At 48.2% G+C, this 15,258-nt stretch overlaps 1 protein-coding gene across 1 annotated transcript in view; it reads left to right on the plus strand.

Moving 5' to 3' along the window:
- LAMA5 (laminin subunit alpha 5) overlaps positions 1-15,258 on the plus strand; it is an 85,747-nt gene that overhangs the window by 23,259 nt on the left and 47,230 nt on the right. Inside the window, exon 3 of the mRNA XM_053993331.1 lies at positions 13,749-13,866. Within this exon, the coding sequence (XP_053849306.1) occupies positions 13,749-13,866 (118 nt within the window). The remainder of the gene's footprint in view (positions 1-13,748; positions 13,867-15,258) is intronic.

Genomic DNA, 15,258 nt, shown 5'->3' on the forward strand with positions numbered 1-15,258 from the left:
TCCCAGGGGGTCGGGGACCTGCCAGCATCACTCAGAGTGTATCAGCTGCAGCGATGTGGGGTGGAGATTAAAACACTCCCTGATACTTCAGTGGATGATCAAAACCATACTGAAAATCTCTGCCAGTGTGAGTTGCTGTATTTTGTTAAACAAAAACAGCCTCTCCTCATCCTCTTGGAGTCAAGCTGACAGGGGCAGACAAAAACCATGTTGTTGATATCACACTCACAATATGATCTTATCAGCCCCTGCCTGTGAGCTGTGACCAAGTCTGACTCTTTCCTTGGATTGATTTAGGAAGATTTCTCTTCCCCAGAAATTAGTTTTCCAGATGCTTACTTTAAAGGAGGAAAAAAAAAAAATAGTTAGGGATTTTCTTTGGCCACCTTTCCTGCTTCCAGCTGTTAAGTGCTGGAAATGTGTTCTTCATTATGTCCAAGAGAGAAATGTTTCTTTCTTCCGATCGGGGAGGCAATAAATATTTCACAGCATAATATGCTGTGGACAAGTGAGTTAGTGTGGCTTGTTCTCTGGGCAGCAGCCCCGGCGGCTGCCGTGGGGAGCCAGCGGTGGTGTGATGGACAGGGCAGGGATTCAGCTGTCCCCAGGCTGTGCACGGTCACTTCACTGCATTATAGTGTCAGGTTCTGCCTTCAGAACCAAGCCCCACAGCAGAAATCAGCAGCAATGCTTAGCAGCCCCTTTGCATTAACTTTGCTGCCACTTAAAGCTGCCTCCTACAATTCCTTTCTCCTCATCTGACCCCAAAGCAGTTGAGTTCTGGGTTGAGCCTGATGAGCCAGCAATGGGGCTATTTTGGATTAAGAGGAGGAGGGATGAATTCCAGCTTTGTGGATTACTCCATCCTCTGCCAGCATTGGCTTTGGTCCTAGCAAGGATGCTCCAGCTTGCTTCTAGTGGTCTTGGCCAGCATGGCCTGGGCACTTCCACAAATTAGAGACTTGGAGGATATCATCCAGCCCTCATTCCAGCTAATGGTAGGTAGTTGAGTTGCCAAAGTTTGGCACTTACTTTCCTCTTTGGTCAAGAAGGTGCATTGGGGTTAGAACAGATACATTTGGGCATCTGCAAGAGCTTGTCTGTAGCCGCTGCATCCAGCTTGGAGGTGCTGAGGGATGGTGACACCAGGGACAGCTGTGACAGTGTCCAAATCTGAGGGGATTTTCCTGGGAAAGATGGAGATGGGAGCTGTCATTGATGGCAACAGCAGCCCATGACCTAAATCATGGAAGTGGTGTTGTAACCAGGGTGCATCCATGAGGGAGTCTTGGGAGCAGAACAGCAATTGATGCTGTAGATGATCATTCATAGTGTGAAAGGAAAAAATATCAAAAATGCTGTGGGTTGATTAAAATTTGAAGGAGTATGAGCCAGCATGAGCCCCAACAGGGGGATGAGATGACTGAAAGAGCCAAGCTGGAAAATAGAACTGAAGCATTTCTCAGACAGGAAATGAAGGAGCAGCCCAGTGGGTGGGGGAAGGTGGTTGATTCACAGGGTTGGGAATTCTCCCAGGTCTCTGCTGTGATCCCTGTTCTGCCCCTGGGATGGGTGGCTGGCATGCAGCCCCTGTGGCCTCTGGGGAGTGTAAGGAGGCACAGGTATCCAAATGGGAATGTTGGGCAAGTTACCCCTATAACACAGCTGTTAGTGTTGTACTTGCCATCTCTGCAAAGCCTAACCTGGGTTCTAAATCACCTGTTGTGCTCTCTCCTGCCTATGTACCTTTAAAATTATTCCATTCCTTTTGCTTCTCACATTTTCTGTGGCAACAGCCCAAAACTAATGGGAAAGGAAAGATGGGACTTTTCTTTTTGGGATGTTCTAGACCTTTATTCCCAGTATGGGAAATGCCTTAATATCTGCTTTGACCACAAAAACTGCAGCATATTTTCACTTTAAAATAATGTTTAACAAGATTTTTTTTTTAGAACTAATTAACATACCAATAGAAGCAGAAGGGTATAAGCCAAGCATTAAGAAAAAACCCTTGAGGATAAAATGAGTTTGTGAGCAATTTGGTCTTGAACTCTGTGGGAATGGGACTAAATCTGTGAAGTCTTCCCGGATATCCCGATGTAATTTGGACCTCTAAAAATAACCCAAAATGTGAATAGCCTGGATGACCTCGAAGCTGCTTTTCAAGAGACTTTTAGTGTAGTCAGAGTAGGTGAACACCCTGCAGCACATCCAGGATGCAGGAACCCCTGATGAGTCAGCTGGGGGACTGCTAATTGGTTTCTGCTCTTCGTTAGCATCAGTCTTTGATGGATGGGGCTCCTGGGTTTGCTCCTTCAATGAGCAAATAGTGGAGGGGCACAGTGGCCTCTTTTGGAAATGTGAAGCGAGTCTAAAGGGCCCAATTCAGCGGGTCCCAGGGAGGGCTGCTCACAGAAGAGCACAGCCCTCCCTGCTGCAGGCTGTGCTGGCCCAGAGCCCACCCCAGGGATTTATTGCTGGGCCCCAGTGCTGACCCACAGGGCTGGGAGGAGATGCAGGCTATGCAGAAAGGTGCTCACGAGGGAGCTCTGCTCTGAAACAAAGCAGCCAATTTCCTTTCACGGCAGCCAAGCCTTATCTGGGGAGATTATGCTGGTCTCCAGTCTCCTCTGGTGTCATAACCGTGCTCTTCCTGGGCAGATAGGTTTGTGCAAAAATCCCATAGCAGCAGCCTGGGATCTGATGTGGCTGTGACTCACAAGCCCTGGACTGTGTGGGAGGTGCTGGGACCAGGCAGTTTTGGGCTTTTTGGTTTGTTTTTGTGTTTCATCTTGTTGGTATTTTTTTTTTTTTAACTGGCAGATGAGAAGAGCTGCAGGACCTGTTGTCCTGGACGTTGTAGAGAGGCTCAGCTCAGGTGTGTTTTGAGGCATCTCTTGGATGCCTGACTGCTGTTCTGGGTCTGTGCAGATGTGTGGATCCTGCTGTGCTATCAGGAGAGGGCTGCCCACCACCTGGGATGTGTCTTGCTGGTCTGACATGTGTGGGGATTTCTCCCAGTAGTCATGCATGGATGTTGTCCAAGGAAAAGGTCTTCTCTGGGACATGTTCTCCTCAGCCAGACAGAGAAGGTTTTCTCCAGCTCCTGGGAAACACTTCTCAGTGCACTCACAAATACAACTGCAGGAATCAACTGCTTACAGGGTTATTGTCCAAAATGTTTGCGCTGCGAGTTGTAGATAAGCTGCTTGGTCCATCATACCCAAGAATGGACCATAGTTTGTGTTGCTGGCACAAACATAACTGAGATGTGTTTGCCTTTTTCCCTGCTCCTGTGATCCCAGTGGTACTGCCGAGCTTGACTTTACTGACAGGCTGCAAATAGGTTGGTCTGGGGGAATTAGGTAGCTACCCTGTCCTCATCAGCCAGGAGAGATTATTTTTCCCCATCTCTTCATGCAAAACCCCCTCTTGCCTCTCCAAGTGTGCTGGGTAGCCTGGTTGACAAAGATTTTGGGCTGGTGCTTATTAATATATATATTTTTTTAGCTCATTCATATTGTTCTGTGATGCTCTATGTTCTTTTTGAAGCTGGGGCAGGAAGAGGCTGGAGATAAGACAACAATGAAAGGCTGGAGTAAACCCTGCAAGCAGAGATAATGTACTTTGGAGAATATGAGTGAATTGGCAGAGCAGAAAGTTCAAGGAAATTTGAACTTTTGGCTACTCAGGATGATTACTTTTCCCACCAACTGCTCTGCACAGCCTTGGCTTGTGAGGCACCTGGGACAGCTTTTGGTTTAACTGGGTTTAACTGGGACCAACTTGTTAGATACAAGTTCATTATGTTCAGAGGTGTATGACATCATATCTATTACTTCACTAATTTTTTTTTAACACTGGTCCATTTAAAGGATTTTACTCTTAATACCTGGCCTAAATCAAAAGGTTTCTCATGTACCCTCCTTAGCTTTTCCTCCCCTGCATTCTTGTTCCTGGAATCCATTTTGTGATATCTGACACTTTTACAACGAGGAGAAATTAATCACTGTGCATTTTGCCTTGATTTTGCACCCTCCCACTCCAGCTTGTTGGGAAGTTGGTGTTATATCATTAGGGTTCTGCTAACCCTGGGGAGAGAGGTCTCCTTCCTGTCTGCATTGCAGGTTTCTCTCTCTAAATGCCTGGGTTTGGGAGGTGTTGAAGGCAGAGTGATGATGGGCAGATACAGTGAGCTACAGGAACTGGTTTGCAGGGCTACACTGGCTCCAGGGGGGTTTCAGACATGTTCAAACAAAAATCCTTTCTTGAAAGATGGTTTTGAAAATTGCTGAGTATTACATCTCTCAGGCCCTCGGTTCTCAGGTTGAACCCACACTGAGAACCAGGCAGACTCCTTTCTTAATCCACCAATTTCTTTGCTTGGCTTGAAATGCCCTCAGGAGTTCCATATTTGTAGGCTCCCCATCTTTATTGGGGTGTAATTTACCCACAGGGTTTGAGTTCAGACATCAGCAGTGCAGTGTAGGTGCCACACAAATCTGCCTCAGTACTCCCAAATCCTCAGCAGCCCAGGCTGCTTCCATACAGAAACGGTGCAAAAATCGATGTCCCGGCTGTGCCACTTTTTAGTTGTGGAGCAGAAGAAATGAAGTGGTACGAAAGGTCAGACCAGATTTTTTAGTGAGTAGCTGTTCGGAGGAAATTGAGGAATTTTGGCCCCGTGCAGGCTGAAATTCCTGCTTGGTAGTGTGGGAGCTTCAGCTCGGGGGAGGCATACAAATCCATCAAGGCTTCACCCAGACTTTTATTTATAAGGGCACGAGTGGCTTGCACCTTGCAGGCTGTGCTGTGGTGGCTTGTAAGAATGGGAACTGGAGGAGGTGTGAGAAGAGCACAGCACTCTGCCTCCTTTCAAGGAGGAGGAGGAGAAGACCTGAGCACAGCAGAGGCTGTGAGCTGTGCTGTGGGGCTGTGCTCTGTCACAGCTGTGCCCATACATCTGGCTCTGGAATGTGGCTTGGTTCCATCACACCCGCTGCCAAAGTCACGGATTCCTCCTATATGTTTTAAAAGCAAACAGTCCATGGCTGCAGACACTGCTCCCTGTGTGTCAGCACGCAGGCAGCTGGGGGAACACTTAAACCAAACTAACCCAGAGCTGCTCAGTTATTCTCTGAGGAAATGAGAAAGACGAGTAGCAGGGACTGATGAACTCTGGGTGAAGTCTTCTCATGGCAGTGATGTCACTGGCAGGTAGAGGAATGAACATGGGTTTTTAATGGAATTCTTTTCCTTCTGCTCAAGGTCATGGTTTCTACCCTGTCAGACTGCACACTGATAAACAGGAGGTACCAGGCAGGGCTGTCGTTACTAAAAGTATTACAGCTCTTGACTTCGAGCCCGTTGCTCTCTGTCCCAGCAGCAGATGCCCAGGGAGGCCTTACAGACAATATCTACAGCTGCTGGGACAGTTTGGCAGTAAGGAAAGGCCTGAGCTGGACTCTCCTCCCAGCTGTGCTTGCTGTGCAGCATTGGCCAGTCACTGGGGAAGAGAAGAGGGACAGGTTTGTCTCTAAATCTGGACTTTCTCCCCAAAAACTAATAGATAGATCAGGGTTTTTTTAGCCATGTGGGGAGAGGTTGTGGCAGTGCCTTCCTCCATGTCTCCTGTTTGTTCTGGGTCTTCTTCACAAAGCACCCAGCTGATGTCCCTGAAATACAGGTGTGAGATTGTTCCCTGGCAAAGGCAGCCCTGGGATCAGCCATTCTTGAGGAGTGTTGTCCATGTGAACACTGGAGGATGACCCAGATGGACTTAACAAGTTCATTTCCAGATCAGTGCCATGCTGGAGCTCAGTGTGAGGCACTGAGCCCTTCATCCTGGGCACAGGGATTGCTCACCTCCTTCCAGGACAGAGGTGTGCTCCTTGCTTAGAATTTGCCATGGCAGAATGGGGCACTCCAGGGAGATTTGTTTATTTCCTTTCAAAGTCTATCTGGCATTAAAAGCTGAGTCAGTTCTTTCCCATTAGTTACAAAAAGCCCTACTCTCCTGGTGTGTGGAATGACAGCTCCCTGAAGAGACTCTGCTTCTCACAGTCTCAAATAACTGCAGTCAGATGACATCCCTCAAGTCAGGCTTTTCCTTAGCAATTTCAGATTTAGGCTGCAAGCACACCAGTTAGTATTAGCAAGCTGGAATTCCCTGCTTTTTCTATTTATAAGAAGGCATTTTTTTTCTGTATGTTCTGGGATTACAAGAGTTTCTGCTATGGTGCAGTTTTCATTTTGCTAAAATTAGTCTCAAACCCCTGTTAGTTTAAGGGGGGATAATGAAGGCAGTGGACACAAGGCCCTTTGAAAATCAGCCTTGAGAACCATGTGGGTTTTTTTCTCTCTCGTGAAATAGGTGGATTTATTTAGCTGGCTGTATTTGAGTGACTTCCAGTTAAGTTCCTCTAGAATACCAAGTCTTCCTGGGACACCTGCTTATTGCTCACCTGTCTGCCTGAAGCTGCTTGCAGGAGCTTTGGCTTTTTCACTTCTGCACATTGGACAGCACAAGCACATGGCTCTTCACAGTGAGGGCCATCAGGGCACTTTGTGTTTCTGTAAAAGAGGTTTTTCTTTTCCATTGAGTCACTTTTTTCCTTATCCTTCTTCTCATGCAATACTATATATTACTGGGAGAAAGACCCTGGTATAAACTGCCACTAATCCTGCCAGCTAATTATTAATTCACATATTTTCCCAGAACACACAACTCCTAAAAAAAAACCCAAAACCAAACATTCCCAGAGGCTTTCTAGAAGCATTTAACCATCAAGGACAATTGACACCTCAAGGTAAATAGTCTGAGAACCTGAAATCCTGAATGTAGTTACAGTGTCTTATCTCTGCAGCACCAGGAAGTTTTAAGGGCCTCTTTACAGCCACCTCTGTGCTGGGTTTCTGATGGTGTTTGCAGGAGGATTAAAGGAGCTGGAGAGGGTGGGAGTCCTGGTGGAGGCACCTGACCCTCTCCACATTCTCTGGCCTCAGTCAGCTCCTGGGCTGAGCTGGCCTTGCAGACCAGTGCTTGTACCCCTCTACAGGGTGCCCAAGGACAGGGGAGTCCACTTAGCCATTCCCTGAGCGTGTCATAGCTCAAGTTTGGGCTAAAAGACAAATATTTAAGTCTTGTCTTTAATGGGTTACTTAACACTTTGCCCAGCAACTACAAAGTTGCAAAGTTCCGTGTCAGTCAAGTGCAGGAATCTCCTGCTGGCAGTGAGAGGCTAGTGTGGGCAAAGTCCTTCTCTGTGAGTGGCTGAAGCCTCATCCCAAGGAATTCCAGCCATCCCCCTCTGGCCTGACCAGTTTTGCTCTGCCATGGTGCCTCTGGTCACTTGGGTGACCTTTGGGTGGCACACACAAAGGGCTGATCCCCACTTGCTGGGGTTTAAGCACAGGCTTGTGTTTGACTATGTCCAGGTTGGTGTGTCAGCATCCCTGGATGCTTTTAGGATTTAGCACCTGTAGGATTTAACAGGATGTTCCTCTGTGCCTCTCCTTAGTGCCAGCTGGCTCAACCTGCTGCCAGTCAGGCTCTTGCTGCTGCCCTGTTGGAGGTCATTTCTGAAACTTGGCTCTCCAGATCTTCAGCACTGTGCAGGCCACAAGGGATGGCACTGCTCGGCCCTGCCATGTGCCAAATGCTGCAGATTTAGTCCCCCAAGGATCTTTGGCAGGAGGTGTGTGTGGCACTGGCAGGGGAAGGACAACTTGCACAGGAGGATGCTGTGAAGATAAAGCAGCGCTGTGTGTGAAACCAATGGACGAGCCAAATCCTTCTCAGAAGTGGTGTTTAAAGAAAAAATCCTTTGTGGAAAATGCTCCATCAGCTGTTCATCTAAGCCAAGCTGCTTAGGAAGGGAACAGGCACTGTTTAGAAAATAACATCATAAAGTATTGGGTTGCTGCTGCTGCTTGTTATGACACGGAGCAGGTTTCATGCTGGCTGGTAGCTCTGGATCTGTGGCTTCATGGAGAGTGTTTTCTTTGATCTCTCTCAATAAAACCCCAATAAAAGAAAAATTTGAAAACAGGTTGGTGTAAAATGGAGTCTCAGTGCTCACCTCTCTCCCCTACTCTACATAGGTGTTTAATAGCTGCCACTTTGCACCTCTATCCTTCCCCCGTGGTGAAAGGGATGGCTGGTTGTTTCTAAAGCCTGGCTGTCAAAATCTTGAGATACAAGCATATGGAACCTTCTCATTCAGAACCTTGTAATCCTCCATGAATAACTTGGAAAAAACATAATTTTTAGGAGTGAGATTTGAGACACAGACATAAAAGAACAAGCTGTGAGGAAAAGAGCAAAATGGGGGCAAAGCATATTTCAGTGCACACCCCTCTTTCAAACACTGACTCTTGTGCTTTTATATGTGGGATTTGTTTGCTCTCAGGCACTTGGGTATTTTATAAAAAAAAATGACTGGATAAAGAGCCGTGCCCACTTGGAGGGGAAGCACCTTTGTTTGCTGCCTGGAAGGGCTGAAGTAGTTCTTGTGTGATTGAAAAAAAAAAAAGTAGGCACACACTAAATGTGAGGGATTTTATTAAAGGATTTTGATGGATGGGCTGGGGAGAAATAAATCTGCTGTAGGACTGCAGAAGCTCAGCAGAGGGACAGTGAAGTTGGTAATGAGTAAATTCACTGCTTCCATGAGAATAAATGATTACAAAAGCAAAGGATGCAAAAGGGGCAGATCACTGACCTACAGAAATTCAAAGTGAGACAGAAGCTCTCTGCCTTTCCAGGGCTTTTCCATCTCCTGCATATTTGTTTGTGGGGATAAAAGGTGCACAAAAAGGCACCTTATTAGCTTTAGCTGCTGCCAGTGATGTGGTGCCAGCGCTGTTGAGCGTTTCCAAGGCTGATTCATGGCAGCAGAGCAGCTTCTTGCCTGGGCTGTGGACAGAGGTGACCTGTGTTCCCAGAGAGCTGTTTTTCCCTGGCCCTGTGGATTGATAACCCCATCCAGGCTCTGACATCTCCACATTTTCCAGGTGGGCTTGTGGCTTCATTGATGGATGGGGGGGGGGGGGGCGGGGATGGATGGGCTTGGGAGGGAGTAAAATAATTTGATTTTTGAAAGCGGGGAAAATTAAATTAACACTTCCCCACGCTTTCCATAGCAGTTCTTCTCCTGCTTTCCCTGCTTGTAGGTTTTGTATGTGCCCCTAAAAGACTGGGAGTTACTGCCTGTGCCCTGGCATTGAGCTGCACCTGCTCAGCAGGTCCTTCCCACCCTCCCAGGAAATCCCTGACCAGCAGTGCTGGTAATGCTCTCCACACACACTCTCCACAGGGGTCTGGAGCAGTGCTTGGGGAGAGATGAACTGCTTTGCTTTTACATGGTGATATTTTCATAAGTCGAGGCCAAAGGTAGTAAATCTGTCCTGTGGAAAATTAGCGAGTGGTTTACTGTGTAAACTCCTCCTGCAGGGTCGGGAGTTGGGAGCAGAGCTGGGTCTAGCTCCCAGCCCGCACAGCCTGCTCAGACCTTCTGATCCCACAGCCAAAAAGAGCCCCTCTTGCTGCTGGTGGAGATGTAGTTGTCAATGTTACAACAATGTGAAGATTTATTTTGGTTATTGAAGGTTTCTGTGTGGCTTTGAGGTGCCTTGGAGTATCAGTGAGACTTCCCCAGAACTCCCTCACCAAAGCATCACAGGATACTGACCTGCTCCAGTTTGTTTTCTTCTTCCCACATGCACCTCCCAGAGCTGGGAAAGTGAAATCAGTGTCTCGAGGAAAGGAATAGAGAAGGAATGTGAGAGTTTTCCATCATATGCTGCTTACACAGAGGATGGATGAACAAATGGACAGAGAATGTGCTGCTCCAAAAGCAGCTGAGTTTCTCTTGACTCTCTGGAATCTGTTTTTACTCCAGAGGTCTTTGCACTGTCACAGTGGGCAGTAATCAGGATTATATTTTAATGGCATTTTGGTGCTGGATAAAGCTGCCCACCATCTAAAGACACAAGTGGATGGGGTGTGGGACACAGAGGAAATGCCCTCATCTCCATCTTCCCCTCCTGGCTCCGGCACTTGCTCCATCCTTCCAGGCACTGGGGCAGCTGCAAGTGATTGTTACTAAGGAAACTTGCTTCAAAACCAATAACAGCAACATCAGCTCCATGTAGAGATGTTACTATTTTCAAAGAAATCTGGTTGCTAATTAAAGTAGTGTCAGAATTTCCTGGCTGGAAGGTCGTTTTATGGAATTCCAGAGACTGGTCAAAGGTTGAGCTGTACCTGGCATGTTTCCAGAGGTAGGGAAATTAAGAGATCTGCGTGCCTGGAGACAAGTGTGAGCATCAAGTCTGGTGTTTCACCTCTTTTCTCCATGAAAAAGGGAAGAAAATGTCTGAAGTGGCTGAGAGCATAGAGGTTTTTATTCATCTGGCTGATAATAGGAGCTAAATAAAGCTTAGATTTTTTTGGAAAAAAAACCAACCATTTCTCTTGCAATATTGGTTGGGCAGAACTGTACTGGAACTAAACATGGAATGAAAAGTCTGGCTTTTCTGCCAGCTCTATTTTTAGAGCTACTGCTCCATCTTTGCATCTGAGTTTTCTCAGCAGATGCACTGGAAACAGGCAACTTGCTGTTATTTTTTCTGGCCAGGCTGATACTATGCAAGATAAGGATGTTGGATGGAGGGGCAGGAGACTCACCAGACTGGACAAAAATCCCCCTGAATACCAGGACATGGGTCTTGTTCCAGGTTTGGGGTCACTGGGGTCACAGACTCCTGAATATTTTCTGTGCTCCATTAGGAATGACTCTTCCATGCTGGAAGGGGAGTGGTTGGGCAGTGTTGGCTGGTTTATTTGTGTCCCAAGACTGCGGTCACAACTGGAATAAAATTCGGCAGTGCTACAGATGGATTTGGGTATGGAGAAAGGAATTGTGTTTGGCTCTGAGAGCAAATATCTGCCCTGTCTTTCAGCTGAGGTATTGCAGATGGTCCAGACGTATGCAGCAAGAACCCAGAGGTTCTTGTGCTTTGCTGTGAAAAGCAGGAATAGGAGATAAAAGCTGTTAGACCTGCTCTTGGACATCTGACCCTGCCAGTGGGGCTGGGACTGGCCTTTCAGAGAACTCCCAGCAAGCACAGACACTGTTTTATCTGCAGTGCCCGGTGTGTGTGTGTGTGTGTGAATGCTCTGAAACCATCTCTACCTCCTTCCTTCAGCCAGAGAGGGCTCAGAGGGGTCCGGAGCCTGTGGCTGCCCAACCTTGCCCTGCCCTGCCCCAGGGCTTGCAACCAGCAGCACCGGGTTTTTTTCCTGGCTGTTGTTTTCATTTTGTGAATCACTGAGCCCTAGGCTTGGTTTTGTGTCAAATTTCACTGTTTGGGCAAAAGCTGCACCAATTTTCCCACATGGTAATCCATGCTCTGCAGAGGGAGGGGACTTCTGAGATCCAGAAGCACGAGAGGAGTTGGACTCCAGCACATTTAATTAGGAGCACTCTGTTCCAGCATAAAGCGGAACAAAGAGGAGGACCCCCTAGAAATTCCGTGGGATTTACTGGCAGTAAATTTATTATTGGCTTTGCAAAAAGAAAGGCAGAAGAGAGGGATGCACCTCACATTTCTAAATTTGTGTTTGTGGTTGCTGTTCATTCAGAGTAGAGAATCCCCTGTGCCTGAGGCCTGAACATGTACAGGTATTCTTGAGCCACAGGGAATTTTGTGCAGCTACAGGCAGTGCTAGATTCCAACAGGAGAATTAATTTATTCCCTGCAGAATAAAGCTGGAGGAGGGTTTAGATGTGAGGGAAGGTGTAACTTCACAGGCTGGTGTTCAGCCCTGTTCCCATGCCAAGAGGCAGATGTTGAGCTGTGAGAACTGGTCCTGCAGAGAAAGCAGCTGCCTGAGCTGAAGCCTCTTGGGCTTCACTATCAAATACCAGCTCTGCTGAGAGGGTAAACAGGCAGAAAAAGCTGCTCCTCAAAAAAAGCCTAGTCTTGTATGCCTTGACAGCACGTTTGTCACAGAGGGGAACTAGAGCAGCACTGGGGTCTGTTTTCCCTCAGTTTTTGAAAAGGATGCCTGTTTCCCCCTTGGCTGGGCTTGAAAGTCTTTTGGCAGCAGAGAACCGAGTTGGGTGACTGCTTTGGTTTCTTTATTCTGGATGGCACCAGTCCTTAGCAGTGCAGACCCTGAGAGTGGTGACAAATCCCACCCTCCTGCCCATTCCCAGCTGGAGAACAGCCTCTGACCTGCTGTGCTTGATCTTCATGTGGCTTTCCCAGCTGGATCTGGTTCACTCCTCCCTGAGAATCTCTCTCAAGCCCCCTTAGTCTACACCCAGGTGTGTTTTCAGGTGTCACCAGCCTGCAGTGGGAACCACACCAATCCCCCTGGTAGGTGGAGGAGAGGCTGCCCCAGAGCCAGAGGAGCATTTGGGAGTCTCCTGAGGAGGTTTTTGCCTGAATGTCCTGCCAAGGGGAGAACTGAGCTGGTGCCAGTCCTCAGGGGTGCCCACATCCCCTTGTTCCACATCTGCACACCAGCACTGGGACCCCTCGTCTGACTGACCCCAGCAAGATCCGTGCTTTATAGATGGCTTGGTCAATTTAAATACCTCTTTCTTGTTTCTTCTGTCCTTTACTTGCCCAATCTGTGGATTGTCAGGGCTGTTTTGGAGGCATGTTATTATTAATGAACGTCCTCTGGCTCGGCGATGCGTGTGGCCGGGGCAGGGCTGAGGTGCTGGCTGCTGTTCTGGCTCTCCTGCCTGGCTGAGATGGGCACGGAGCCGTCCTTCTCCTCCCCCTGCAGAAATGTCCCTCTGGATGCTTGTCAGTCTTCAGGGGGGTGTATGCTCATATAGCCCCAGCTCTGCATGAGGAGGGACTCCTGGGCTATAAATCTCTGCCTTTCAAGCACTAAACTCCCTTTTGGGCTGTTTTTGACATTAGGAATTTCCTCTGATAAGAGAACTTTATTTGCCTTTAAATATCACTTTGTGACAGGATGATGGAGTGGGGGTTCTTGGAGCGAGCCTGTGCCAGCCGGGGAAGGGAAATTCTGCTGGGGCTTTTGTTTCTCTCTAGCACTGACATTGTAGCTCTTTAAAGACTAGGTTTATTTTATACTTGGCAGGAGTGTGTGTGCACATGTCAGTGTCCAGACAAATGGGAGCAGCCCCATGTTGGAGCTGTGCTGGAGCCAAATGGGTCTCCTGCTCTCCCTTCCCTGTGGCACCTGGGGAAGAGGAGCTGTGCTGGGGTTTTTCTGGAACAGACTTCCAAACACAGGCTGTGTTGGTGTGTGGAATGCCTTAAAAAGACAGAAGGAGGGTTTTTGTGGTACTGTCTCCAAGGTACAGTTGGATGTTCCCTGGCTGGCAGGCCAGTGTGTCACCTGTTACCCCACAAAGAGCCCAAAAGCCAAGTCCTCAGGGCAGCATTGTAGCTGTTTGTAATGCAGCCTGCTCAGGCTAAGCCTGAGGTGTCTCCCAGCACAACCTGAGTACAGCCTGTAGCCACAAAGTCTGAGCTGTGTTTGCATTCAGTGGGAGCTGAGCTCCCTGATCTGGCTCTGCAGCAGCCGTGTCACATCACCATCCCTTTAGACACGGAGGATTTTGCTCCACAGGCTGCTTGTGAGCAGCAGGAGCTGCAAAGTGCCAGCTCATTTATTCCACTTGGATTCCATGAAGTTCTCTCTGCTTTTCAGGATGCCTCAAGCAGCCAACTAACTCTGTGTTCCTTTCTTTCAGCTCTTCCACGTAGCATATGTCCTGATCAAGTTTGCCAATTCCCCTCGTCCTGACCTCTGGGTGTTGGAGCGATCCACTGATTTTGGCCTCACCTACGAGCCCTGGCAGTATTTTGCCTGTGAGTATGACAGGGGGCTGCAGCTCAGTGCCAGGTAGTGAGGCTGTGGTGAAGATAACTCTGTGCCAATACAGGGTTGGGTTTGGAGCTGTCCCTGTGTCATTGCTGTGATGAGGACATGTCTTCTGTTTCATCTGCCCAATGAGGCTGCAAGAGTTGAAGGTTGAATGCTCCTCAGGACAGGAGAACTATTTTACTCTCTGGTACTAAATGTATGTTTTAAAATGCTGTCATGATGTGTAGGGGAGTGCCAAAGCTGGCACCAGTGTCTGCAGCTGGGTGTTGTTGATCTAGGTCTGAAGGTGAGATTTCTTATCGTCTCCTCCCTGCCCTCCTCTTTCAGTCTCTTCCCTGTACCATCCCAGACTGTAATTCAGCTCCTCCAGAAGTCAAGCAGCAGCTCGCTTCCAAGTGGCTGCTATCACAGAAAAGTCTGGATGCAGAAAACATTCCCTTGTGCTTATCAGTACCGGAGATTGGATGCAGCCTGTGCAGGGCAGGGAACTGCTGTCCTGCTGCTGTGCAAGGTGGGATCAGAGACAGCTGGCTGGAAGGGAGATCCAGTCTGTGCATTTGGCTTCCCAGTTCTCTGATTAAAACCTTAAGAAACAGCTGGTTCTACAAAACTCTTCTCCCAGAGGGCCTGTGGGGTAGCCGGATGCCGAGGAACTTGTTAACCACCAGCTCCTCCCAGAAGCAGCAGCAGTAATTGGGAGAAGATGTGAGTTAAGATCTGCAGCCAGAGCTTAAAACCTGGCAAGAAAGGACTTGAGAGCACTCAGAGGCCTTGCCCTGGGCTATCCCTAAAGGCTCATATTTCTGGCTTACCTGTCAGGCTGTGCTTTGGATTTCTGGCCTCTTCTTGTGCAAGAAAGAGCTGCAGACACACTACCACTGTGTTGCCTTTGCGTGGTGGCTCCTCTCTGGGGCGGATGTTTTTCTCTCTGCTGTGTGCTAGTAGGGAATTACTGCTGTCAAATTCCTGCTTTGCTTTCTTCTATCTTCTCTGAGTATTTCTCTGCCAGTTCTGAAGCCCCTCTTGGGGCCCATTACAGTTTTGGTCCTGCATGGTCTGGAGCTGCACAGGGAGCTCTTGCCCCACTGGCATGTTCCTGTGTGTAGTGGCAGTGCTGCAATGTCTGGAGTCCCCTTCCCTCCTGGAACATCATGCCCTGTTACCCCTCCCCTGGAGAAGGGAGGTGCAGTGACACAGCCCAGTGGAAAATTCCCATGGAAATAAAGAGGTGGCTGCTCCAAAACCTGCCAGATTTGCAAGCACAAGAAGTCCTCTGCGCAGGTTTATTTTTATCGCGGGGAATTCTGTAGGTGGTCTAATAAAAACACTGCCAGGTCAGTATCAGGGTTAAAAGCAGCTGGCAGAAATGCAGGGTT

This window comes from Vidua macroura, chromosome 17, assembly GCF_024509145.1.
Source record: "Vidua macroura isolate BioBank_ID:100142 chromosome 17, ASM2450914v1, whole genome shotgun sequence".
Classification (NCBI taxonomy): Eukaryota; Metazoa; Chordata; class Aves; order Passeriformes; family Viduidae; genus Vidua; species Vidua macroura.